The sequence below is a fragment of the Delphinapterus leucas genome, chromosome 15, assembly GCF_059928025.1.
Source record: "Delphinapterus leucas isolate spDelLeu-1000000601 "Yukka" chromosome 15, BTC_Dleu_Yukka2, whole genome shotgun sequence".
Lineage (NCBI taxonomy): Eukaryota > Metazoa > Chordata > Mammalia > Artiodactyla > Monodontidae > Delphinapterus > Delphinapterus leucas.
In genome coordinates, this window is record NC_143143.1 from 21,788,194 (window position 1) to 21,813,969 (window position 25,776).

At 38.6% G+C, this 25,776-nt stretch overlaps 1 protein-coding gene across 3 annotated transcripts in view; it reads right to left on the bottom strand.

Annotated features, from left to right (window-relative positions):
• Positions 1-25,776, bottom strand: part of UQCRC2 (ubiquinol-cytochrome c reductase core protein 2) — a 31,477-nt gene that overhangs the window by 279 nt on the left and 5,422 nt on the right. The window contains exons 5-13 of one of the 3 annotated variants that reach the window (XM_089896054.1): positions 25,544-25,600; positions 25,200-25,324; positions 23,163-23,260; positions 13,663-13,720; positions 9,105-9,200; positions 8,603-8,802; positions 5,737-5,817; positions 3,394-3,470; positions 1,169-1,322 (exon numbers count right to left, since the gene is read on the bottom strand). In XM_089896054.1, the coding sequence (XP_089752180.1) occupies positions 1,169-1,322; positions 3,394-3,470; positions 5,737-5,817; positions 8,603-8,802; positions 9,105-9,200; positions 13,663-13,720; positions 23,163-23,260; positions 25,200-25,324; positions 25,544-25,600 (946 nt within the window). Of the gene's footprint in view, positions 1-14; positions 1,116-1,168; positions 1,323-3,393; positions 3,471-5,736; positions 5,818-8,602; positions 8,803-9,104; positions 9,201-13,662; positions 13,721-23,162; positions 23,261-25,199; positions 25,325-25,543; positions 25,601-25,776 lie in introns of those variants that run through there. The other 2 variants (XM_089896055.1, XM_022588584.3) reach the window with 2 other exon arrangements.

A 25,776-nucleotide genomic window follows, 5' to 3' on the forward strand; every position in this document is an offset into this window, starting at 1 on the left:
ACAAACAAAATAAGACAGAAAGTTAATAGAAATAAGCAAGTAGATAAACTTCTGTTCCTTTGAGTACTTCATCCTACGTGTGACTGAGCAAGTGTGGTGCTCTAAATATGAGCGTAGCTGTTAAAGAGGGAAAAGGAAAACCCTTCTGACGTTGCAAAACAGGGCAGAGTCTCCTTGAGCAGAGCTGTACTTCCCTGCTTTGGTACTGCAATGGCAAATAGTCTGAGTCAATAAAAATAAACTGATTGTTAACTTAAAAGTTACACTTTATATCCTAGTATTCCTTATGCCGCTACTTTGAGTCCAAAGGCTGGTTGTTTAGGTTAAGTGCAATACCACGAGGAGCAGTCCCACATTATCTCAGGTCAGCTTTTTAAATAAAGAGACAGTGTTGCAGGCAGCTGGGTTGGACTCACATGATAGTATGGTATATAAGATGAGCACAGCCATTTGGAAGAGTATGTAATGATGAACTTATGGTTCAAGTGAAATCAAGTCAGGGCTGCTATCTTAAAATAGCCTGCTTCTTTTTTCTATCCCCAAGGGGAGACCCCTTGGTGAGAAGATGGTTAAGACCTCGACCATGGAAGGGGAGTTGGCATTTTTAATACAGAAAGGACTGATTTTGTGTTCATTCTGTAGTTCATGTACTTGTTAGGCATAGCAGGGAATACAAAGAGGTATAAGACATAGTCCTTGCCCTCAAAACAACTCAATTTTATAGGAAACAATATATGTGAAAAAAAAAAATAGAGCAGGGGCAGGAGAAGGTCTTATGTTGAGAAGACTAAAGAAAATCTTGAGATGGTAGATTGCGAAAGATTGGCAGGATAGAGTTTATTTCTTAGGAGTGAGGAGGAAAATACCAAACTTGACAATTAGGTTGAATCGTATGAAACTGCCAATATTTGACCCTTCTTGACCTTTAAGAACTTAAAATGGTTTAACCTAATGGCAATTTAGTTGCATGAGGAAGATACATCACCCTGAGTTGACAAGGAAGCTATCTGCAGATATGGGGATGAGCCCTTCTGCCTCCACACCAGGTACATAGGCACCAAACACCACGAGAACAGCATATACAGCCCAAGGAAGGTTACGCATTCCTTCTGAAACTGGATCATTAAGGACAAGTTATTTGATGTTAAATAAATTTTCATTTGCTTACATTTATGACATCAGCATCAGCTACCGAGTCAATCTGCTGAAGGACTGTGGATGGCGGCACATATGAACCAGCAACTAGAGCCTGGGACCCAACTTCATCCAGGAAGCCCTCAGAAGACTCCACTGACATTAGGTACCCAGCTTTCAGCTTGTTCCTGTCCAATAAAAGGTGTGTAACTAAGGCAGACGCCAGTTTTACAGAGCAAGGCAAAGTATGTTCCCACACCCTTAAACATGTTTGGGTAAATACACAAACTAACTAACAGCTTTGAAATCTTACAGTGCTAAAGGTCTCCATTCTATTTCTTCAATTCACCAACTATTTTAGATACATTTTTGGTGATGGTTTTAGGTATCTCTATTAAAGAACATCCCTATGTGGGCTCTTCTCACTGTCCCTTTAGCAGAATGCTGTGTGCTGATAATATAACTTCCCTTAACCCCATCCCTAGCCCATTTGTGTGCTGGGATTTGTCTCACTGAGGGTAGGGCAAGTGGGGAAGGACAGTATAGGTCTTATAAGTCCCTGTAGCTTAAATATGGGCACAAAAACATCAATTTGAAATAAAACAAAATCCAATTCATACTTATCCCAGAAAGAAATTATGTTCAATAAGGCACTTGAGTTATTTAACTCAAACTAATCTCCTTGGCACTCTGTAGCAAGACTTCCATTTAAACATAATTACAATTTAATGTAGCAATTTTACCACACTGTCCACTTAATTGAAAAAAGATTTTACCTGCAATAAACTTTACCAAGTGATTATTAGTTTGTCCCTTCAGCAATGACACCTCACCTTCTCTTTTTCACTATAGGAGGACTAAGAACCTTACAAAAAAAGTATCAACTCCATCAAAATGGCAGAAAATAAATATATCTTGACATTAACAACCAAAATTCCATTTTCTAAATGTTGCTGTACCTGATAAGAACTGTGCCACACTTATTAAGAAAATACATTTTCTTAAATAAATTAGATTTGAAACAGATTTCTCCTAAGCTTATCCATTGTTTCAATTTATTATAAGGTTTGTTTCTGATGCAATCATGCAGAGCTGCATCCTATCGATCCTTGGTTCCATGTATACAATATTTAATAAATTGTGTTGTACTTATTTGAGAGATGCACTTCTTAGTGTGTTCAGTATAACAAAAGTAATAATACTAATGAGAACAGAAATGGTAAAAGACTGTTCCCTCCTGGGTTGTAATTCACCCTGTCATATTTCCTTTGTGGGCAATACTAAATGATCACAGAGGCCTCCGGAGTTTTAGGATTCACATTCTGAATTGTCCTAAATGGATGGAGTCAAATTTAAATGTTTTAAACTCCTGTATGAAAATGCAAGCTGATTTCCAACTCTGTCCAAAGTCTGTCTCTTTTAGAGAAACTCCCAGAGCTACTGAGTTAAGAGGAGTTGTTAGCACTTTCAATGTGGGAATTTAAAAATCACCAAATAGGAGACAGATATTACAATCTTTTAATCGGATATATTTTTTGGTCTATCAAATCAGTAAAGAGGAAAAAGTTGCCAATGGTTATGGTAGAACAGGCACTCTCATATATACTGACAATGTGCTTATCAACTGGTAAAACCTTTCAACATTGTGACTCCAAAATATAAAAATAAAAATATTACATAAACACAAACGTATATTTTAATGCACAGCCTTTCATTATAATGTTTATAACTCTTGGCCCAGTTGCGAATCTATACCAAGAAAGTAATATGAAATACAAAAATGTTTTAAAACCCAAAGATATCCTTTATAGTTTATAATTTCAAACTGCCTTGTGGAAAATGTCCAATAAGTATATTTTGACACACCAATTAAAACTGTTTATGACAAATTTTTAGTAATAAAAATAAATGGAATAAATGCAAACAGCATTATAATGTTAAAAAAAGAGAAGAATCATTGGTAGGGAATGAAAAATAATTTTTGTCTTTGTAATTTTCAATTTCTACAATAAACACTAATAAGTATTATTTATTAACAAGTATATATACAATATTAACAATTATATTTAAAAATGGTCAAGAAAATAATCAAAATGTTAACAATTATATCTCTAGGGGGTAGGAGTATATTTCCCTTTCCTTTTAAATACTTTTCTGTGCCTTTCAATCCTTTTTGTGTATTTATTACAATAGTGTTGTAACTAGAAAAAATACAACTTTCAAATAATTGAAACATGAAACATTAATATTGAAACTTACTTGGCAACTTGGACATCTGTATTAGAAAGGTTTCCTTGAGCAACTGTTTTTACTTGGTTATAGGCAGCCTTGATAACCTAGGATAGACAAGTAAAAGCTGGTCATCTTTGATCAGTGCCAAAGTCTGCCACAGGGGCTTCTCTGGTGGTGCAGTGGTTGAGAGTCTGCCTGCCGATGCAGGGGACACGGGTTCGTGCCTCGGTCTGGGAGGATCCCACATGCCGCGGAGCGGCTGGGCCCGTGAGCCGTGGCCGCTGAGCCTGCGCGTCCGGAGCCTGTGCTCCGCAGCGGGAGGGGCCACAACAGTGAGAGGCCTGCGTACCGCAAAAAAACAAAACAAAACAAACAAACAAAAAACAAAGTCTGCTGCAACATTCAAATGCTCCTCTACTGAGGCAAAAACAAAAGATGGAAGGTTAGTTCCAGAGAAACAGTATAGTGTCCATTTGGAATTCTTAAGTCACTACGTGCTGCTTACTCTTCCAAGGTTCCATAAAGCAGCTGTTTGTACAATATCCAAGTGGCCAAGTTTCTTAACAAACGTTAAGTGGCAGAGGGCAGAGGGTGGCAGTTGGGTTTAGGAAAAGAAATCTCAGGGATTTATCATTGCCTACAAAGAATAAGCACCTCAAAATTTTCCCAAGACTCTCAAAGTATCATGTAATTAATACTGCTATCTCTTACTATTCACTAAGAAAAAAGTAGTAATCCATACACAGCCAAATCTGTAAAGCCTGTCCATACCTGGAGTGCTAGAGTCATGAAGGAATCAAGTTCTAGTGATATGGGTGGGTACTTGGTAAATATATGTTGAATAAATAAATTAATAATAAACCTGGCCCATGATTTTCTCCCTCCCAACCCTGGCACCATTCTGGATCTGCTACTTACTGTTCTTTCTAATCACCTAAACTCTAGGACCTTCATTTCCCCTCCAGGTGAGCTACCCATTTCCATAGCCATACCCCAGACCTGCACATAACCTAGATCTGACCTACCTCTGAAATCCTCAATTCCAAGACCTCCGGCCTAAGTCTTTAATCACGCTATCCTTATCTTCCATTTTATCAACATCTCTAGGTCCGTGATTTGTCCACTTTCAATCTATCAGGTCCCCCTGGCTTCACTTCTTTAGCCTAAATCCATGAATCATCTCTTCAATCACTCTTGCCAGTGTTTCCAACTTCCTGCCATCTGTTCATACTTCTGACCTGCCTACTTTGCAGGATTCCAGCCTGGGATCAACCCTACTGCCTGCCTCCTCCATTTCTGCATTAGGCTAGACGTCTGGCTGTACTATGAATTTGTGGTCACTTATCTCAAGGAGACATCTGTACTGCTGTTATGCTCATTCTGTGTGCATCTAGCCACTCATCTGTCCCAAACCTCATTACTTTCTTTAAACTCTCCTCCCTTCTCTTATTCTCAAAACATGACTTAGCCTCCTACCTTACCAGGGATGTACTGCCTCATCTTCCCGACATCCTCTTCTCCCATCAGCCTTTGAGTCCAAGGCTAAAATGTCCGATTGTACTTTGGATCCTGCTTACTGTTGCTTTTTCAGACTTCATCCATCTATAATTTATCTCCTATATTCGCTCCAATTTTCTTTCCTTTCAGTGTGAATGTCTCTTCCTACTTAATCTCTCAGTGGAAACTCTCCTAAAACTACCACCCACCTCCTTACAAGTCTATGCTCCACCTGCCTGCACCAACATTGTATTTCTTTCTTCCCATTCATTCCTTAATATTGTAAATTTTAGTTCACTTCCAATACTCTGATAAAAACTGATAGTATCACCAATATTATCCTAGTTTGCTAAAACTACCAGACCTCTCTGTGGTAACTAAACGGATGTTAATCCAGAGTATATCGAAACAGTGTTAACCATTCTCTCTTTCCTGGCCTCCAAACGTGCCAGTTTCTCTTCTTTTTCTTTCTGTTTCTTTTTGGCCATTTTCCTTAGCTTGACCTTCAGTTTTCTTCTCCTCCAACCTTTCACATGTAACCCTGACTTCAACACACTCTTTATAATGATGACTCCCAGTATACATCTTGGCCTTGACCTCAACTGAGTTCTTCATTTAGATATCCCAGAGACAACTCAATGCCACATGCCCACACAGAACGAAAATACCAAGGAAACATTTCCTCCCTCTTTTCTGGAAGCATCAGTATATGCGTTTTTCATTTCTAACTTTCCTCCACAGCAGATAACACTTTAATGATATTACACTATACAGAACTCTGATAAATCATGGCATTCAAACATTCCATGTTCTTACTAAAAATATGTTAATGGGGGAAAAAATCTTGTGAGAATTGATGAGTTTGCAACTTACATCTCCAGCAGCTGCAGCCTGTGAGATAGTGTAAATCCCAAAGAGTCCAGAATCTGAGTAACTGGCATTAAAAGCGGAAACCTGAAAATATAATGAAACTTTACTGTATGTCATTCTACCAGGTAAAACAGGGCGCAATTTCCCTAAGGCTGTCTAGACAAAAACATATACCTTCACAGTATAAGCAAAGACATGGATTAATATTTCACTTAAATGGTTCTATTAAGGACTGAAGTGTTCTATATACAGGTTACCTCTTTCACAACTGTAATGTTCTAGCTTTTCTCATTTAACTCTTTCTAAAATGACGGCTCACTTTCCTTGGTATTTTCTAACCTTTTGATGATTAAAAGTTAATGCAAACATTAACTTGTGAACATTACTATTGTAGATTCAGTACAGCTGAGTTGGTATAAATCATGGGCTTTGGCATTAGATAAACCTGCTTTCTTCCCTCTGCTGTTGGTGGTGACTTCCTTTTCACCAATTCGCTTTCACTTCTCCTATAGACTAAAATTAAAGGGTTAGGAAAAAAATTTCTGCTTAGTATCTATTATTCAGATGTCCAAGGGAGCAAGAAGTTTAGCCTCTGGAAAACGGGTATTTCTGTCTGTAGTCTGAGTAGAGTGTTAAGTTCCTTAAGGTGGACATGACACCCTAGTAAAGTGCTTTTCAGTGTTTATGTGGACCGTTTACATAAGGATCACTTGAGTTGTTACTAAAAATGTAGACTTTCAGGTTCCTACAACAGATCTACTCACTCAGATCACTAAAGATGCAGTCTGGGATTCCGAATTTTAAACTAGTGTTCCAGATGAAGTTTGAAAACCATTTGTTTGGCCCATACGAAGCATACAAAGATATGCACTTCAATCACCTGAAGTTTAATTACAATTCTGAGACTAACTAGTCATCCTCCAAATTTCTGGCCAAATTCTAAAGTAGGAATTTATATTAATTTTTTTTTGGTGGATTTATCTTTTTAATTTATTTATTTATTTATTTATGGCTGCAATGGGTCTTCATTGCTGCACGCGGGTTTCCTCTAGTTGCGGAGAGCAGGGGCTGCTCTTCGTTGCGGTGCCTGGGCTTCTAATTGCGGTGGCTTCTCTTGTTGTGGAGCATGGGCTCTAGGTGCACGGCCTTCAGTAGCTGTGGTATGCCAGCTCAGTAGTTGTGGTGCATGGGCCTAGTTGCTCCGCAGCATGTGGGATCTTCCCGGACCAGGGCTTGAACCCATGTCCCCTGCATTGGCAGGCGGATTGTTAACCACCGCGCCACCAGGGAATTCCCAGGAATTTCTATTATATTATGTCACTGGATTAGATTAAACTCCAACTACCCAAAGCATCATTAACATTCAATGGTGAAGAGTAAAGCATGAAGAAAAGAAAACAGAGCAGACCATGAACGAGGAGAAAGAAAATCTGGAGGATATCTAATTAAGGACTAGGACTAATTTAAGATAATGGTTTTGGGGAGTTCCCTGGTGGTCCAGTGGGTAAGACTCTGAGCTGCAGGGAGCCTGGGTTCGATCCCTGGTCGGGGAACTAGATCCCATGTGCATGCCGCAACTAAGAAGCCCACATGCTGCAACTAAGAAGCCCGCATGCTGCAACTAAAAGATCCCGCATGCTGCAACTAAACATGCTGCAATGAAGATCCCACGTGCCACAACTAAGACCCAGTGCAGCCAAAATAAATAAACTTAAAAAAAAAAAATAAGATAGTGGTTTTCAAACTGTGCTCCAGGGAACTCTAAGGTTCTGTACAGAAGATTCCAAGGGTTTCACTGTCAAGTAAGCCTTCTAAACTTCTTTAAAAGCAAGAACTTTTGTGTTGGGCATTGCAGTTGGGGAATGGCACTGATGAAAAAGGCTCCTCTGCTAAAAAAAAAAAAGTCTGACACTACCACTAAAGTATTAAACAGAGGAATAAAAAGAGAAGATGACTGATTTTAATTTTCACCATTAAGTGTCAAATGGCCGAAGACTCAGAGGCATAAACCTACCTGTGCCATGTACTATTGCTGAAATTATGAACGATACTTAATCCTACAATTTAGTACATTTGTTACTTTATAAAGATATAATTGAAGGTCACATGGGGCATTACATTGGGCAAACTACCGTCACTCATTAAATATTTTGCCAGTTGACATTTTACATTCTTGATTTGAGTATCGTTATTTTGAAAGCTTTAGCACTTTCCTCACTGTCATAAAAAGGTGTCTTCTAAGGCAACATAACTTTTGGTTATGGTTAAATGTCATTTTTCTCTTTTAACTTAATCTCAAGCTGGAGGAGCAGGTCTGTAAGTAATTTCTTGCTGTATATCTTGTACACTTGGTTGGAAAACATGAAGGGCAGCGAAATTCAGGAAGTAGCCACAAGAATAGAAGGGGACAGAAGAAATCAGAAAAAACGACTAATTAGAATCTAGGGGAATGTTTAATATCTAAAACTTTATTCTAAAGGGAACTGAAGTGTGAATTTCTGACTTTTTAAGCATTCAATTCTTCCTTTTATATTAGAATAACAGCAAGTTTTTGATAGACCCACTAAGGTACTAAAATTAAGCCTGGCTGTCTCTTCAATTTTACAAAGATTTTCTTTGTGTTCATCTTAATTTTTTTTTTTTTTTTTGGCCACACCGCGTGGCATGTGGGATCTTAGTTCCCTGGCCAGGGATAGAACCCGTGCCACCTGCAGTGGAAGCGCGCTGAGTCTTAACCACTGGACCACCAGAGAAGTCCCTCATCTTAAATTTTAAAAGCAGATTAACATTAAGAGCAAGTTATCAGGACTACACCGTAAACACTGAGCCTGTGAAAACAAAAGGAGAGATAGCGACTGTTCAAACTCACATCAAATGGCTGGTGAATTCCCTTGGCAACAGCTTGGTATAGAGAGCTGGTGGCATTGCTGCCCCTCTTAACATGTGGTCCAGCACCGAGGACATGCTGGAGAACACTAAACGCATTTGCTTCTGCACTTCCTGCAGCAGCACTTTCTGCTACAAGAGCAGCATGGACGAGACTGTCTCCATTCTGTTCTCGAATTTCACCTGGGGCCAGGTAAGGCAAGAGCGAAGAAAGTGGCTTTTGGTTTTATTCTTCAATATTCTCTACAACACAGTATTAACCCATTAAGATTAAGCTTTTCCCTAGCCTGGCTCTCCTTGCTATCCTGCCCTTCCCCCAACACATACACAAACATGTTTAATACATAACACTCAAGCAATCTAATTCTTTCTTTCCACACTGATACTATTTGGTAGTAAATAATCAGGCCTATTATACTCCAATATGCTACTGGGGGGAGAGGCGGCATCCTGGTAAATTAACCTTAATGGAACAAAGCGCTTACCTCCACGGTACTTGGTCTTTGCACCAGATAAACCAAGCCCACCCCTCATGTTGAGAAACTGTTCAGCAACTTGCTTTAGAACAGGATGACTCACACCTATTTCAAAAGAAACAAAAACAAACTAGAACCAGAATTTCTAGAACACAATTGTAAAACACTATTTTAAAAATACATCATTATACAATTCAAATATTACAGAAATAAACAGTAAAGAAAATAACAGCCTCCCATAATGCCACTCTTCCAGACATATGCATTTACAGCTTTACTATATATTCATCTAGAACTTTTTCTATGCAAATATTATCCTTTTTATTTTTAAAATGGTGTCATTCTATTGATATTGTTTCTAACTTGTTTTTTGTAATTTACATCTAAGTGAATGGACTACACCAAACATTCAATGGTTATAAAGAATTTTATTATATGGATATACCATCATTTATTTAATCAATCTCTTCTTGAGGGACATTAGTATGCTTCTAATAGTTGGCTATTAAAACAATATGGCAATGTGCATCAAAAGACATTTTCAAAAGAGTGAAAAGATAATCCACAAAATGGGAAAAAATCTGGTAAGGATTAGTATCCAGAATATATAAAGAACTCTTATAACTGAACAATTAAAAAAAACAAATAACCCAATTAAAAAATGGGCAAGGGACTTGAATAAGCATTTCTCCAAATAAGATATATAGATGGCCAAAAAGCACAAAAAAATATGTTCAATGTTATCAATCACTACGGAAATGCATATCAAAACCACAATGAGACACTACTTCACACCCATTAGGATGGCCATAATCAAAGACAGATAATAAGTGTTGATAAGGATGTGGAGAAATTGGAACCCTTGTGCACTGCTGATGGAATGTAAAATGGTTCAACTGCTTTGGAAAACAGTCTCGCAGTTCTTCAAATGGATAAACAGAGAGATACCCTATCCTGGCAATTCTACTCCTAGGTATACACCCAAAACAATGAAAAAGATGTTTTGTTAAAAAACTTATATATGAATGTTTATATTCATAAAAGCCAAAACATTCAGGAACAACCCAAATGTCCAGCTAATGAATGAATAACAAAATGTGGTAATGAAATATATTTTTCAGCCAGAAAAGGGAATGGAACATTGGTACATGTTACAATATGGATGGACTTTGAAAACATTATGCTAAGTAACTAAGTGAAAGAAGCCAGTTACAAAGGCTATTATTGTATAATTCCCTTTATATGAAATGTCCAGAATAGTCAGCTCTATACAGACAGAAAGGAGATTAATGGTTGCCAGGGGCAAGGAGGAGGTGGAACAAGGAGTGACTGCTAATGAGTATGGGGTTTCTTTTGGGAATGGTGAAAATGTTCTGGAATTAGATAGTGGCAATAGTTGCATAACTCTGTGAGTATACTAAAAACCACAAACTGTACACTTTAAAAGGGTGAATTTTATGGCATGTGAATTATACCTCAATTAAGCTGTTATTTATAAAACAAATGAACAAAAACCCAATATTGCAAATAATATTCTCATGCGACTATTTTGTAAACCTGAACAAATGTTTTGGCAGGGTAAATTCTTAAAAGTAAATGCTGGGCCTAAGAGTATAAACAATTACAATTTTAATATATTAAAATAAACCTCCAGGGACTTCCCTGGTAGCACAGTGGTTAAGAATCCACCTGCTGGGCTTCCCTGGTGGCACAGCGGTTGAGAGTCCACCTGTCAATGCAGGGGATGTGGGTTCGTGTCCCCGTCCGGGAAGATCCCACATGCCACGGAGTGGCTGGGACCGTGAGCCATGGCCGTTGAGCCTGCGTGTCCGGAGCCTGTGCTCCGCAACGGGAGAGGCCACAGCAGTGAGAGGCCCGCATACCGCAAAAACAAACAAACAAAAAGAATCCACCTGCTGATGCAGGAGACACGGGTTCAATCCCTGGTCCGGGAAGATCCCACATGATGCAGGGCAACAACTACTAAGCCTGTGCGCCACAAAAGAGCCTGCGCTCTAGAGGCCGTGAGCCACAACTACTGAGGCCACGTGCTTCAACTACTGAAGCCCGCACGCCTAGAGCCTGTGCTCCGCAATGAGAGAAGCCACCGCAATGAGAAGCCACCGCAATGAGAAGCCCGCACACCACAACGAAGAGTAGCCCCACTCGCCACAACTAGAGAAAGCCCGCGTGCAGCAACAAAGACCCAATGCAGCCAAAAAAAAAAAAAAGTCCTCCAAAAATGTACCATTTTGGGGCTTCCCTGGTGGCACAGTGGTTGGGAGTCCGCCTGCCGATGCAGGGGACACGGGTTTGTGCCCCAGTCCGGGAGGATCCCACATGCCGCGGAGCGGCTCGGCCCGTGAGCCATGGCCACTGGGCCTGTGCGTCCAGAGCCTGTGCTCCGCAACGGGAGAGGCCACAACAGTGAGAGGCCTGCGTACCGCAAAAAAAAAGTACCATTTTACACTCCCACCAATAATTTTTGAGAGTACCTATTTCTCCATACCATGGTTAATACTGGGCAGTGTCAATCTTTTAATTTTTGTCAATTTCACAGATTAAAAATTTTTTAGTTATTACATCTTTTACAATAATTGGCCACACACACACACACACACACTTTCCCCATGAATTGGTTCATGCCCTTTGTCTATTTTTCTACTAAACTGTACTTAAAACAAAGCAAAACAAAAACAAAAGCTCTTTGTAAAAGCTCTTTGCTTAGAGAAATCTGCCCTTTGTCATAGGTTTTGCAAATACTGTAATGAATTTGAAAGCCAGTGCTTTAAAAAGTTAAATGCTGGATTCTGCTCAAAAATAAAAAAGACTAGCTATTTTTTTTTTTTAAGAGTTGTGGAGGATTTATTTATATGCTATAAAACTGTGTTGGGGAAGTTGTATTTTTTTTATTTTTTATTGACGTATAATTGATTTACAATGTTGTGTTAATTTCTGCTATAAAGTGACTCAGTTATACATATATATATTCTTTTTCATATTCTTTTCCATTATGGTTTATCACAGGATATTGAATATACTTCTCTGTGCTATACAGTGGGACCTTGTTGTTTACCCATTCTACATATAATAGTTTGCACCTACTAATCCCAAACTCCCAATACTTCCCTCCCCCAGCCCCCTCCCCCTTGGCAACCACAAGTCTGTTCTCTGCGTGAGTCTGTTTCTATTTCATAGATAAGTTCATTTGTGTCATATTTTAGATTCTATGTATAAGTGATATATGGTATTTGTCTTTCTCTTTCTGACTTACTTCGCTTAGTATGATAATCTCTATGTCCATCCATGTTGCTGCAAATGGCATTATTGCATTCTTTTTAATGGCTGAGTAATATTCTATTGTATATATGTACCACACCGTCTTTATCCATTCATCTGTCAATGGACATTTAGGTCGTTTCCATGAAAGACTAGCTATTAAAATCCTATCACATACTGACTTTCTTTTTTTTTTTTCTTTTTCTTTTGCAGTACGCAGGCCTCTCACTGTTGTGGCCTCTCCCATTGCGCAGCACAGGCTCCGGACGCGCAGGCTCAGCGGCCATGGCTCACGGGCCCAGCCGCTCTGCGACATGTGGGATCTTCCCAGACCGGGGCACGAACCCGCATCCCTTGCGTCGGCAGGCGGACTCTCAACCACTGCGCCACCAGAAAAGCCCCACATACTGACTTTCTGACATAAACAGAGGATGAGTTCTGAAATTTTGTGTTCACATAATTATAGCTTAAAGAACTACTCTTTTTTATTTAATGACTCACATTGAGACAGTGAAAAAATACTTTTATTCATAACTATAAGTGCAACATTTAACAGTAGCACATCTTAGAGTTTCTCTTTTTTCAATTAACCACTTTCTAGAATGAGACAGAACAACATAATGGAGAACTGTATAATCAAAATTTAAGAAAATACCCAAGTGAGTATATTATAAATTGAGGCTGGTTACCTATATAGTGACAGAATTACAATGTACTGGAAAGGTGTCCCATCCCCTACCACACCAAATTATAAAGGAAAAGTCAGCAGCCTCAGTGAATTTTCTGACTATCTACCACTTTCTCTGGGAGCCAAGAACCATGGAACTGTAAATTATCTAAATATCGCTCTATATATAACTATAAAAGATGTATATATACATAGTTACATGTGATAGTACCTGATTTTTCAGAGTTTCAAGGATAATTCTACCTCCTCATTGAATAAGTCAGTCACATGTTTCACTATCTGCCAAGTCATACTTCTTTTTTTTAACTGAAGATTTACAATGTTGTGTTAGTTTCTGGTATACAGCAAAGTGATTCAGTTATAAATATTCTTTTCCATTATGGTTTATTACAGGATATTGAATATAGTTTCCTGTACAATAGGATCTTGTTGTTTATCCATTCTATATATAACAGTTTATATCTGCTATTCCCAAACTCCCAATCCAACCCTCCCCTGTCGCCCTCCCTGTTGGCAACCAAAAGTCTGTTTTCTATGTCTGTGACTTAAAAAACTACTCTTAAAAGAAGCAAACTGACATGCAGGCAATTCCCAACTTACCAAGTCCAATCAAAGCCATTCTTGCACTTGTAAAATGATTCTGTACATAGTCATGTAACTGAGGAAGTAAAAACATTTATTAGGTTATATTGGTATAAATATAAAAAGCTATAAAAACGTGAAACCACAGTTCAGCAGAAGATAAATACTCAGGCTTAAAAGCTGCTATAATGAACTATAAAGGACTACTTAGTACTGAATTAAACTGAGCTTTCAAAAACCATTGCTTAAAAAGAACTAGAACTTAATGTGGTGATGGTTATGTAACTCAGTGAATATAATAAAAACCACTGAATTGTGCATTTTAAATGCGTGAACTGTATGGTATGTGAATTACATCTCAATGAAGCTGTTAATGGAAAAAAACAGAATTAAAAATTAGAGCACACATTGGCTTGAACTTGAAGATATGGGACTAAGTATGATTTTTATTATAATGTGATTTAAGTAGTACATCAGGTTTCTTTTGTCTTTATACAGGTAGTAATAAAGCACTGCTATTAACATTCTATAGTAGGGCTAATAGAGTTATATTACTATACCCCTATTGCACATCTTTGAAGGTTTTTTTACTCTGAGGTTACTGTCTATACCAGGGTTTCCAACCTGGATGATTACAGAATTATATGGGGAGCTTAAAAAACAAAAACAATGTCTCCCCACCCCATCCTATTCCTGTGCCCACTGTATAGACTGATATAGTAGATTCAATGTGAGATCTTGGAATCTTTATTTAAAACAAACCACCCACCCATCTAATCAACCACCCAGGTGATCTGAGGATCAGCGAGATTTGACAATCACTGGTTTATACTATCACTTTAGACCTAATATTCAAAAGTAGGGCTAAAACATGCATTCTAAACAGGCACACTATTGCTCCCACGGGAGTGAAAATTAGTTCTTTGGGGTAAGAAAAAACCTTATTCCTTTATATATAAACTACAAATATACATACAGTACATAAACAGATATACAGTATATCCATGGCATTAAGTAAGAAGTAAGTCAGAAAAAGAAAAACAAATACCGTATGCTAACACATATATACGGAATCTAAGAAAAAAAAAAAAAAGGTCATGAAGAACCTAGGGATAAGACGGGAATAAAGACACAGACCTACTAGAGAATGGACTTGAAGATATGGGGAGGGGGAAGGGTAAGCTGGGACAAATTGAGAGAGTGGCATGGACATATATACACTACCAAACGTAAAATAGATAGCTAGTGGGAAGCAGCCGCATAGCACAGGGAGATAAGCTCGGTGCTTTGTGACCACCTAGAGGGGTGGGATAGGGAGGGTGGGAGGGAGGGAGACGCAAGAGGGAAGAGATATGGAAACATATGTATATGTATAACTGGTTCACTTTGTTATGAAGCAGAAACTAACACACCATTATAAAGCAATTATACTCCAATAAAGATGTTAAAAAAAAAATTCACGAGGGGGTGGGTATTGGCTGAAAAGGCTCCTTGGCTAATGTTGAGAACTGTGAAGCTAAGGTAATAAAACTAAACTTTTATTCAATTTATCAGAATTTGTGCCCTAAAATGAATGGTGTCTCCATCTATGGAGCCACCTTGGAAAGTCATATTCTTTTTTTTTTAATGTTGATGTTTTTCTATTGAATGCTGCCTTTGCTCAAATTATTCTAGCAACCATTTCTTTAGAATTTCCTTTAGCCTAGGGATACATTTAAAAAATGCTAATAACTTTGAGATAACCATGGTTAACATCTTGGTATTTGTCTATGATGCACAAACCTTATTTTTTTAAAAATGGGACCCCTTGGTACATCCTATTCATAAATTACCTTTCCTTTACTTGACAATAAGCTATGAAAACTTCATTATCAATTAATATTTTTGAATGGTTCAATAGTATGCCATTCTACAGATATTTAATATATTATTTAACTAGTTCTCTAATGTCGGATATTTGATTTGTTTCTTCTAATTTTTCACAATTACAAACAATGCCACAATAGACATCCTTGTAGGTAAATGTTTTGTTATCTGCATCCTTTTAGCTACCTCAATAATATATCTTCACAAGAGTGAATTTGATTTCTGAAAAACTTCAAAAACTTACTAGAGGCCAGTCTTATGAAACATGTTGGCTGTTCCAAGTTGGATGATATCAGTTATAACTTTGTTTAACAGTACCATATGAATGGTAGGCATTAAATTGATAACTGGATAGTTTTCTTAACCAGGAGATAAGTCAAAAGAGGAAAGGGATACAAAATTCAGTTTTCTGTAGTGGATAACCAGAAATGAGAATGAAAGCCTAATTTCTGAGTCATATATACTTTGAAAGTGTTGATAATTCCCAGTTTTTCTCTTAATGTCTCTTGGTAAAAAGTTTTTTTGGGGGTGGGTGAGGGGTAGGAGTAGGAAATTAAGATTGTATACACATACCTACACTTGCAAATTTAATGCTCAATGTTTCACATTTTGGAAACAAAGTTCTATGATATATACATGGCTGTGACATATGACAAATGTGCACTGCCAGCAAAGTGAGGCAGGTGTGCTAGAGAAGGTAAATGAGCTGGTGAGCAGGCTGATGACAGAACGGGAGGCAAGAAAGTGGGGTTCATTCCTACCTATGTATTCAGAGTGGTTAAAGGAAGACTTTTAGTCACAAGATTATGGTATTTAAACACTTACATACTGTTTAAAAGATAGATATACATAGACAAGGGTCTAGAAGAAAAATACACCTAGGTGCTAACAATGAGTGCCTTTAGGTGTGTGAGATATCTTTTGTCCCCCTTTATTTTCTGAAATTTCTGTAAGGAACATGTCCATTTTGCAATAAAAACTTTTTTAGTTGAAAGATACACAAAAATTGTTCAGATGGAATTTTAGTTAAAAAGCAAGCTGCTGGATAGGAAATTCCCTGGCTGTCCAGTGGTTAGAACTCTGCTCTTCCACTGCAGGGGGCACCAGTTCAGTCACTCGTAGGGGAACTAGGACCCCACAAGCTGCATGGCGTGGACAGAAAAAAAAAAAAAAAAAGCAAGCTGATGGAAAAAAAGCAAGCTAGAAAATTTCTTAAATTAGAAGATACAGGCTTCCCTGGTGGTGCAGTGGTTGAGAGTCCGCCTGCCAATGCAGGGGACATGGGTTCGTGCCCCGGTCCCACATGCTGCAGAGCAGCTGGGCCCGTGAGCCATGGCTGCTGGGCCTGCACGTCCGGAGCCTGTGCTCCGCAACGGGAGGGGCCGCAGCAGTGAGAGGCCCGCGTACCAGAAAAAAAAAAAAAAAAATTAGAAGATACAAAAAACAAGCAAACAAAACTGAAGTGGTAGATGAACATTCAATTTAATGTGAAAATAAGCACATTTTAAAAGGTAATGTGTTGGAGCCTGAACCAAGATGGCAGAGTAGAAGGACGTGCTCTCACTCCCTCTTGTGAAAACACCAGAATCACAACTAGCTGCTGGACAAGCATCGACAGGAAGACACTGGAACTCACCAAAAAATATACCCCACATCCAAAGACAAAGGAGAAGCCACAGTGAGATGGTAGGAGGGGTGCAATCACAGCAAAACCTAATCCCATAACTGCTGGGTGGGTTACTCAGACTGGAGGACACTTATACCACAGAAGTCCACCCACTGGAGTAAAGGTTCTGAGCCCCACGTCAGGCTTCCCAAACTAGAGGCCCGGCAACGGGAGGAGGAATTCCTAGAGAATCAGGCTTTGAAGCCTAGTGGGATTTGATTGCAGGACTTCAACAAGACTGGGGGAAACAGAGACTCCACTCTTGGAGGGCATACACAAAGTAGTGTGTGCATTGGGACCCAGGGGAAGGAGCAGTGACACCAGGGGAGACTGAACCAGACCTGCATGCTAGTGTTGGAGGGTCTCCTGCAGAGGTGGGGTGTAGCTGTGGCTCACAGTGAGGACAAGGACACTGGCAGCAGAAGTTCTGGGAAGTACACCTTGGCGTGAGCCCTCTCAGAGTCCGCCATTAGCCCCACCAAAGAGCCCAGGTAGGCTCCAGTGTTGGGTTCCCTCAGGCCAAGCAACCAACAGGGAGGGAACCCAGCCCCACCCATCAGCAGTCAAGTGGATTAAAGTTTTACTGAGCTCTGCCCACCAGAGCAACAGTCAGCTCTACCCATCACCAGTCCCTCCCATCAGGAAACCTGCACAAGCCTCTTAGATAGCCTCATCCACCAGAGGGCAGACAGCAGAAGCAAGAAGAACTACAATCCTGCAACCTGTGGAACAAAACCCACATTCACAGAAAGAAAGACAAGATGAAAAGGCAGAGGGCTATGTACCAGATGAAGGAACAAGATAAAACCCAAGAAAAACAACTAAATGAAGTGCACATAGGCAACCTTCCAGAAAAAGAATTCAGAATATGATAGTGAAGATGATACAGGACCTCGGAAAAAGAATGGAGGCAAAGATTGAGAAGATATGAGAAATGTTTAACAAAGACCTAGAAGACTTAAAGAACAAACAAACAGAGATGAACAATACAATAACTGAAAAGAAAAATATACTAGAAGGAAACAATAGCAGAATAACTGAGGCAGAAAAATGGATAAGTGACCTGGAAGACAGAATGGTGGAATTCACTGCTGCGGAACAGAATAAAGAAAAAAGAATGAAAAGAAATGAAGACAGCCTAAGAGACCTCTGGGACAACATTAAACGCAACAACATTCGCATTATAGGGGTCCAGAAGGAGAAGAGAGAGAGAAAGGACCAGAGAAAATATTTGCAGAGATTATAGTTGAAAACTTCCCTAACATGGGAAAGGAAATAGCCACCCAAGTCCAGGAAGTGCAGAGAGTACCATACAGGATAAACCCAAGCAGAAACACGCCAAGACACATAGTAATCAAGTTGGCAAAAATTAAAGACAAATTATTGAAAGCAGCAAGGGAAAAATGACAAATAACATAAAAGGGAACTCCCATAAGGTTAACAGCTGATTTCTCAGCAGAAACTCTACAAGCCAGAAGGGAGTGGCATGATATACTTAAAGTGATGAAAGGGAAGAACCTACAACCAAGATTACTCTACCCAGCAAGGATCTCATTCAGCTTCGATGGAGAAATCAAAAGCTTTACAGACAAGCAAAAGCTAAGAGAATTCAGCACCACCAAAACAGCTGTACAACAAATGCTAAAGGAACTTCTCCAGGCAGGAAACACAAAAGAAAAAGACCTACACAAAGAAATCCCAAACAGTTAAGAAAATGGTAATGGGAACGTATGTATCAATAATTCCCTTAAATGTAAATGGATTAAATGCTCCAAGCAAAAGACACAGGCTTGCAGAATGGATACAAAAACAAGACCCATATATACACTGTCTACAAGAGACCCACTTCAGACCTAGGGACACATACAGACTGAAAGTGAGGAGATAGAAAAAGATATTTCATGCCAATGGAAATCAAAAGAAAGCTGGAGTAGCAATACTCATATCAGATAAAATAGGCTTTAAAATAAACAATGTTACAAGACACAAGGAAGGACACTACATAATGATAAAGGGATCAATCCAAGAAGATAAAACAATTATAAATATATATGCACCCAACATAGGAGCACCTCAATACATAAGGCAACTGCTAACAGCTGTAAAAGAGGAAATCGACAGTAACACAATAATAGTGTAGGACTTTAACACCTCACTTACACCAATGGACAGATCATTCAAAATGAAAATAAATAAGGAAACAGAAGCTTTAAATGGCACAGTAGACCAGATAGATTTAATTGATATTTATAGAACATTCCAACCAAAAACAGCAGATTACACTTTCTTCTCAAGTGCACACGTAACACTCTCCAGGATAGATCACATCTTGGGTCACAAATCAAGCTTCAGTAAATTTAAGAAAATTGAAATCATATCAAGCATCTTTTCTGACCACAATGCTATGAGTTCAGAAATGAATTACTGGGGAAAAAAATGTAAAAAACAGAAACACATGGAGGTTAAACACTACGTTACTAAATAACCAAGAGATCAATGAAGAAATCAAAGAGGAAATCAAAAAATACCTAGAGACAAATGACAATGAAAACATGACAATCCAAAACCTATGGGATGCAGCAAAAGCAGTTCTAAGAGGGAAGTTTATAGCTATACAAGCCTATCTCAAGAAACAAGAAAAATCTCAAATAAACAATCTAACCTTACACCTAAAAGAATTAGAGAAAGAAGAACAAAGAAAATCCAAAGTTAGCAGAAGGAAAGAAATCATAAAGACCAGAGCAGAAATAAATGAAATAGAAACAAAGAAAACAATAGCAAAGATCAATAAGATTAAAAGCTGGTTCTTTGAGAAGATAAACAAAATTGATAAACCACTAGCCAGACTCATCGAGAAAAAGAGGGAGAGGACTCAAATCAATAAAATTAGAAATGAAAAAGGAGAAGTTACAACAGACACCACAGAAACACAAAGCAACCTAACAGACTACTACAACCAACTCTATGCCATTAAAATGGACAACCTGGAAGAAATGGGCAAATTCTTAGAAAGGTATAACCTTCCAACACTGAACTAGGAAGAAACAGAAAATATGAACAGACCAATCACAAGTAATGAAATTGAAACTGTGATTAAAAATCTTCCAACAAACAGAAGTCCAAGACCACATGGCTTCACAGGTGAATTCTATCAAACATTTACAGAAGAGCTAACACCCATCCTTCTCAAACTCTTCCAAAAAATTGCAGAGGAAGGAACACTCCCAAACTCATTCTATGAGGCCACCATCACCCTGATACCAAAACCAGGCAAAGACACTACAAAAAGAGAAAATTACAGACCAATATCACTGATGAATATAGATGCAAAAATCCTCAACAAACTACTAGCAAACAGAATCCAACAACACATTAAAAGGATCATACATCATGATCAAGTGGGATTTTCCCCAGGGATGCAAGGATTCTTCAATATATGCAAATCAATCAATGTGATACACCATGTTAACAAACTGAATAATAAAAACCACGTATCATCTCAATAGATGCAGTAAAAGCTTTTGACTAAATTCAACACCCAGTTATGATAAAAACTCTCCAGAAAGTGGGCACAGAGGGAACCTAACTCAACATAATAAAGGCCATATACGACAAACCCACAGCAAACATCATTCTCAATGGTGAAAAACTGAAAGCATTTCCTCTAAGATCGGGAACAAGACAAGGATGTCCACTCTTGCCACTATTATTCAACAGTTTTGGAAGTCCTAGCCATGGCAATCAGAGAAGAAAAAGAAATAAAAGGAATACAAATTGGTAAAGAAGAAGTACAACTGTCACTTTTTGTAGATGATATGATACTATACATAGAGAATCCTGAAGATTTCACCAGAAAACTGCAAGAGCTAATGAATGAATTTAGTAAAGTTGCAGGATACAAAATTAATGCACAGAAATCTCTTGCAGTCCTATACACTAATGATGAAAAATCTGAAAGAGAAATTAAGGAAACACTCCCATTCACCATTGCAACAAAAAGAATAAAATACCAAGGAATAAACCTACCTAAGGAGGTGAAAGACCTGTACTCAGAAAACTATAAAACACTGATGAAGGAAATCAAAGATAACACAAACAGATGGAGAGATATACTATGTTTTCGGATTGGAAGAATCAACATTGTGAAAATGACGATACTACCCAAAGCAATCTACAGATTCAATGCAATCCCTATCAAATTACCAATGGCATTTTTTTTTTTTTTTTTGTGGTATGCAGGTCTCTCACTGCTGTGGCCTCTCCCATTGCAGAGCACAGGCTCCGGACGCACAGGCTCAGTGGCCATGGCTCACGGGCCCAGCCGCTCCGCAGCATGTGGGATCTTCCTGGACCAGGGCATGAACCCGTGTTCCCTGCATCGGCAGGCGGACTCTCAACCACTGCACCACCAGGGAAGCCCACCAATGGCATTTTTTACAGCACTAGAACAAAAAATCTTAAATTTGAATGGAGACACAAAAGACCCTGAATAGCAAAGGCAATCTTGAGGGAAAAAAACGGAGCTGGAGGAATCAGACTCCCTGGCTTCAGACTATACTACAAAGCTACAGCAATCAAGACAATATGGTCCTGACAAAAAACAGAAATATAGATCAATGGAACAGGATAGAAAGCCCAGAGATAAACCCACACACCTATGGTCAACTAATCTATGACAAAGGAGGCAAGGATATACAATGGAGAAAAGACAGTCTCTTCAATAAGTGGTCCTGGGAAAACTGGACAGCTACATGTAAAAGAATGAAATTAGAACACTCCCTAACACCATACACAAAAAGAAACTCAAAATGTATTAGAGACCTAAATGTAAGACCAGACACTATAAAACTCTTCGAGAAAAACATAGGCAGAACACTCTTTGACATAAATCACAGCAAGATTTTTTTTGATCCACCTCCTAGAGTAATGGAAATAAAAACAAAAATAAACAAATGGGACCGAATGAAACTTAAAAGCTCTTGCACAGCAAAGGAAACCATAAACAAGACGAAAAGACAACCGTCAGAATGGGAGAAAATATTTGCAAACGAATCAACAGACAAAGGATTAATCTCCAAAATATACAAACAGCTCATGCAGCTCAATATTAAAAAACAAACAACAACCCAATCCAAAAATGGGCAGAAGACCTAAACAGACATTTCTCCAAAGAAGACATGTAGATGGCCAAGAAGCACATGAAAAGATGCTCAACATCACTAATTATTAGAGAAATGCAAATCAAAACTACAACGAGGTTATCACCTCACACCAGTTAGAATGGTCATCATCAGAAAATCTACAAACAACAAATGCTGGAGAGGGTGTGGAGAAAAGGGAACCCTCTTGCACTGTTGGTGGGAATGTAAACTGATACAGCCACTATGCAGAACAGTATGAAGGTTCCTTAAAAAACTAAAAACAGAATTACCATATGATCCAGCAATCCCACTACTGGGCATATACCCAGATAAAACCACAATTCTAAAAGAAACATGCACCCCAATGTTCACCGCAGCACTATTTACAATAGCCAGGTCATGGAAGCAACCTAAATGCCCATCGACAGAAAAATGGATAAAGAAGTTGTGGTACATATATACAATGGAATATCACTCAGCCATAAAAAGGAACGAAATTGGGTCATTTGTTGAGACGCGGATGGATCTAGAGACTGTCATACAGAGTGCAGTAAGTCAGAAAGAGAAGAACAAATATCACATATTAATGCATATATGTGGAACCTAGAAAAATGGTACAGATGAACCAGTTTGCAGGGCAGAAATTGAGACACAGATGTAGAGAACAAACGTATGGACACCAAGGGGGGAAAGCCACGGTGGGGGTGGTGGTGGTGGTGAGCTGAATTGGGCGATTGTGATTGACATGTATACACTCATGTGTATAAAACTGATGACTAATAAGAACCTGCTGTATAAAAAAAAAAAAAAATTTAAAAAAAAAATGTAATGTGTTTTATCAGTACCTCATCTGGTGTCACTTTTCCAATCCTATAATCAGGACAATATAAGGAATTAGCCAAGGCATTTCGGTAAGCTGCAGCATGCAAATTTTCAATGACGCCTGTAAAATAAGTAAAGAAGCAGTTACAGAAGTGTGATCTAAATAAAGACAACACGACGTTTAGAGCCTAGAAAGCAACTAAACTACACAACTTTGGTCATCAAATTCAAGTATTAAGAGGACTGAAAATATTTCATTTAACCTCTAACAACTGTTAAAATTCTGCCACTCGAATGTGCTGAGAAAAATAAGAGTTTCTATGATAGCAGCTTCTAAATGTCAGAGTCCACCTAAACTCTTCTCTAACTTTAATCGACCTGGTATCATCTGGAAACCATATATGGGTTTTAGATTCAGAAGTCTGAATCTAATTACAGTTCTGCCACTGATTTGCCATGTGACCTTGATTAAGTCATCTAATCTGAATTTTGCTTACTTCTAGGTTCCCTCTCGAGGTAACAAGGGAGTCGTCAGGGTAAGAGGAGATATGAAAGTGTCAGTGTTAGGTCATATTACTAGCTTACAGGGGTCAAATGCTACTAACAATTGTACACCTCCCTGGCACTGTTCCTACTTTCGTGGTTCAGTGCCTTTGCTTGAGGTATGTCTCTTTTATTTGCTTATTATTTGGGTGTCCCTCCATGCCAGGCATTGTGCTGGAAACACAGAGAGCAGTAAGACACATGTGTGCCCTCAAAATGTTGAGGGGGAAAAACTGTAAAATAAAGTATTATGGGTGTGATGTTAGTAGTATATCAAAAGTGCAGCGGGAGCACTAGGGAAGGGCAGTGGGAATTGGAAAGGAGTAATAAAAGTAAAATCTGGGATGAGTCTTACAGAATGAGTAGGTGTTTCCCAGGTGAATGATCTGGGAACAGCATTTGAGGCAGAGGACACAGACAAAGGCATAAAGTATGACAACAGTCTGATTCAAAGGGGAATTGCAGCTAGGAGGGAAAGAGAGCAAGAAACAAGGGAGGGAGGCAGGGGACAGATCATTAGTTACCATATATGCTAAGTTAAAGAGCTTGCCTTTAAAGGATTTTCACTGGATTTTCATGTCAGAAGGATCACTTGTAATGGCAATGTAAAATGTACATTGCCATTGGTGGAAGATGTACACCTGGGGGCAGAGACACAAGCCAGGAGACTACAATAACTGTCCAGGCAGAAAGGATAAGGGCTGGAGCCTCACTGCTACCAGGGGGGAAGAAAGCTACTCTGGACACTGAAATCATCTTTTGTACAATTTTACCATTCTATCTATTTCTTTGGTAGAGGTGTGGAGTAACAAAGTTATCTCCGTGAAACAATATGAGCTAACAGGAACCAAGCACTCATTATGTTCCAGACACTTGACAGGAGACCCTCTCTTGACAGGCCTGCATCTGAGAAGTCCATCCCATTCTGAGCCCCTGCAGCTGGTCACCTGCTTACACCTCAGTGGTCTACCTGCACACTTCCGCTCCTACCAGAAGCGCTGTGACTTCTGAGAATCAGTGGTGCTTTTTTTTAAAGATTTGTTTTGCCAGATGTGCTTGTCAAGATTAGATAACTAAACGTTATATAAACACAAGTATGAATACAAAAAAGTTTTTTTTTTTTTAAAATTAAGTTGATTACTTTGGAAAGACACAATAAAAGTGAGTTGGCTAAACAATAATAGCAGCAGCAGCAACAATAAACTGCTGCCAGATTTAGTGTAAGCAAAACAACCACTGAAAAAACACCAGGGGTGGGGAGATCGGGGAGGGGGACAACACAGGCAAAAGGCCTAGGATTCTATAGTCAATTTACTTGCTATCAAAGATGAAAAATAACAATACAAATGTTTAGAAATGAACAATATGTTTTAAAAAGTGGACAAATTTTTGGAGAGGGTATTTTCAAACCCAAGGAGAAAAAGAATTTCAATAGCAATTTTATTCTTCTACAAATTGATCTTCTCAAAAACCCAGTATCTTAGAAACAACGGAATATAATATGAAAGTGTACTTACGAGCCTGTGGATTCTGAAAAGCCACAGCTTTGTCAATCCTTAGCTGAGACTGAAGGGCAGCTACCTCCCAGCGATGAAATTCTGGTGCTGTGGTGACATTGAGCAGGAACTCCATTAGAATATCACTACAGAAGACATGAAGATAAGGGTTACCAGTCAAAAATTTAAAACCAACATCCATTCTACGTAACTGTATTGCTCTCATTATTAAACTTTAGGCAGTTTGTGAATAATAATCCGAAACCAACATCAGAGGTCATAATGCCACATTAAAAAAAAGACTACAACTGAGCAACTTAGTATTTCTTTAAAAGCAGATGTTCTAAACACACAAAGGTACTTACACATCATCCCGCAGGCATTCCACAGTATAAGCCATGCTTTCCCTTGTTGAAATCACACTGAGTCAAAAATAAATTACAGTGAATTATCTAAATCAGAAGAACAAGCTTTCCCTTATATCTTCGTTAAGTCAACCAATTCTTTTGGAAAAAATTATTTTGAAGTACATAAAGTATAAATAATAGTATAACAAAAATACACTCAACTAAATTTTAAAAATATTTTTAAAAATCTT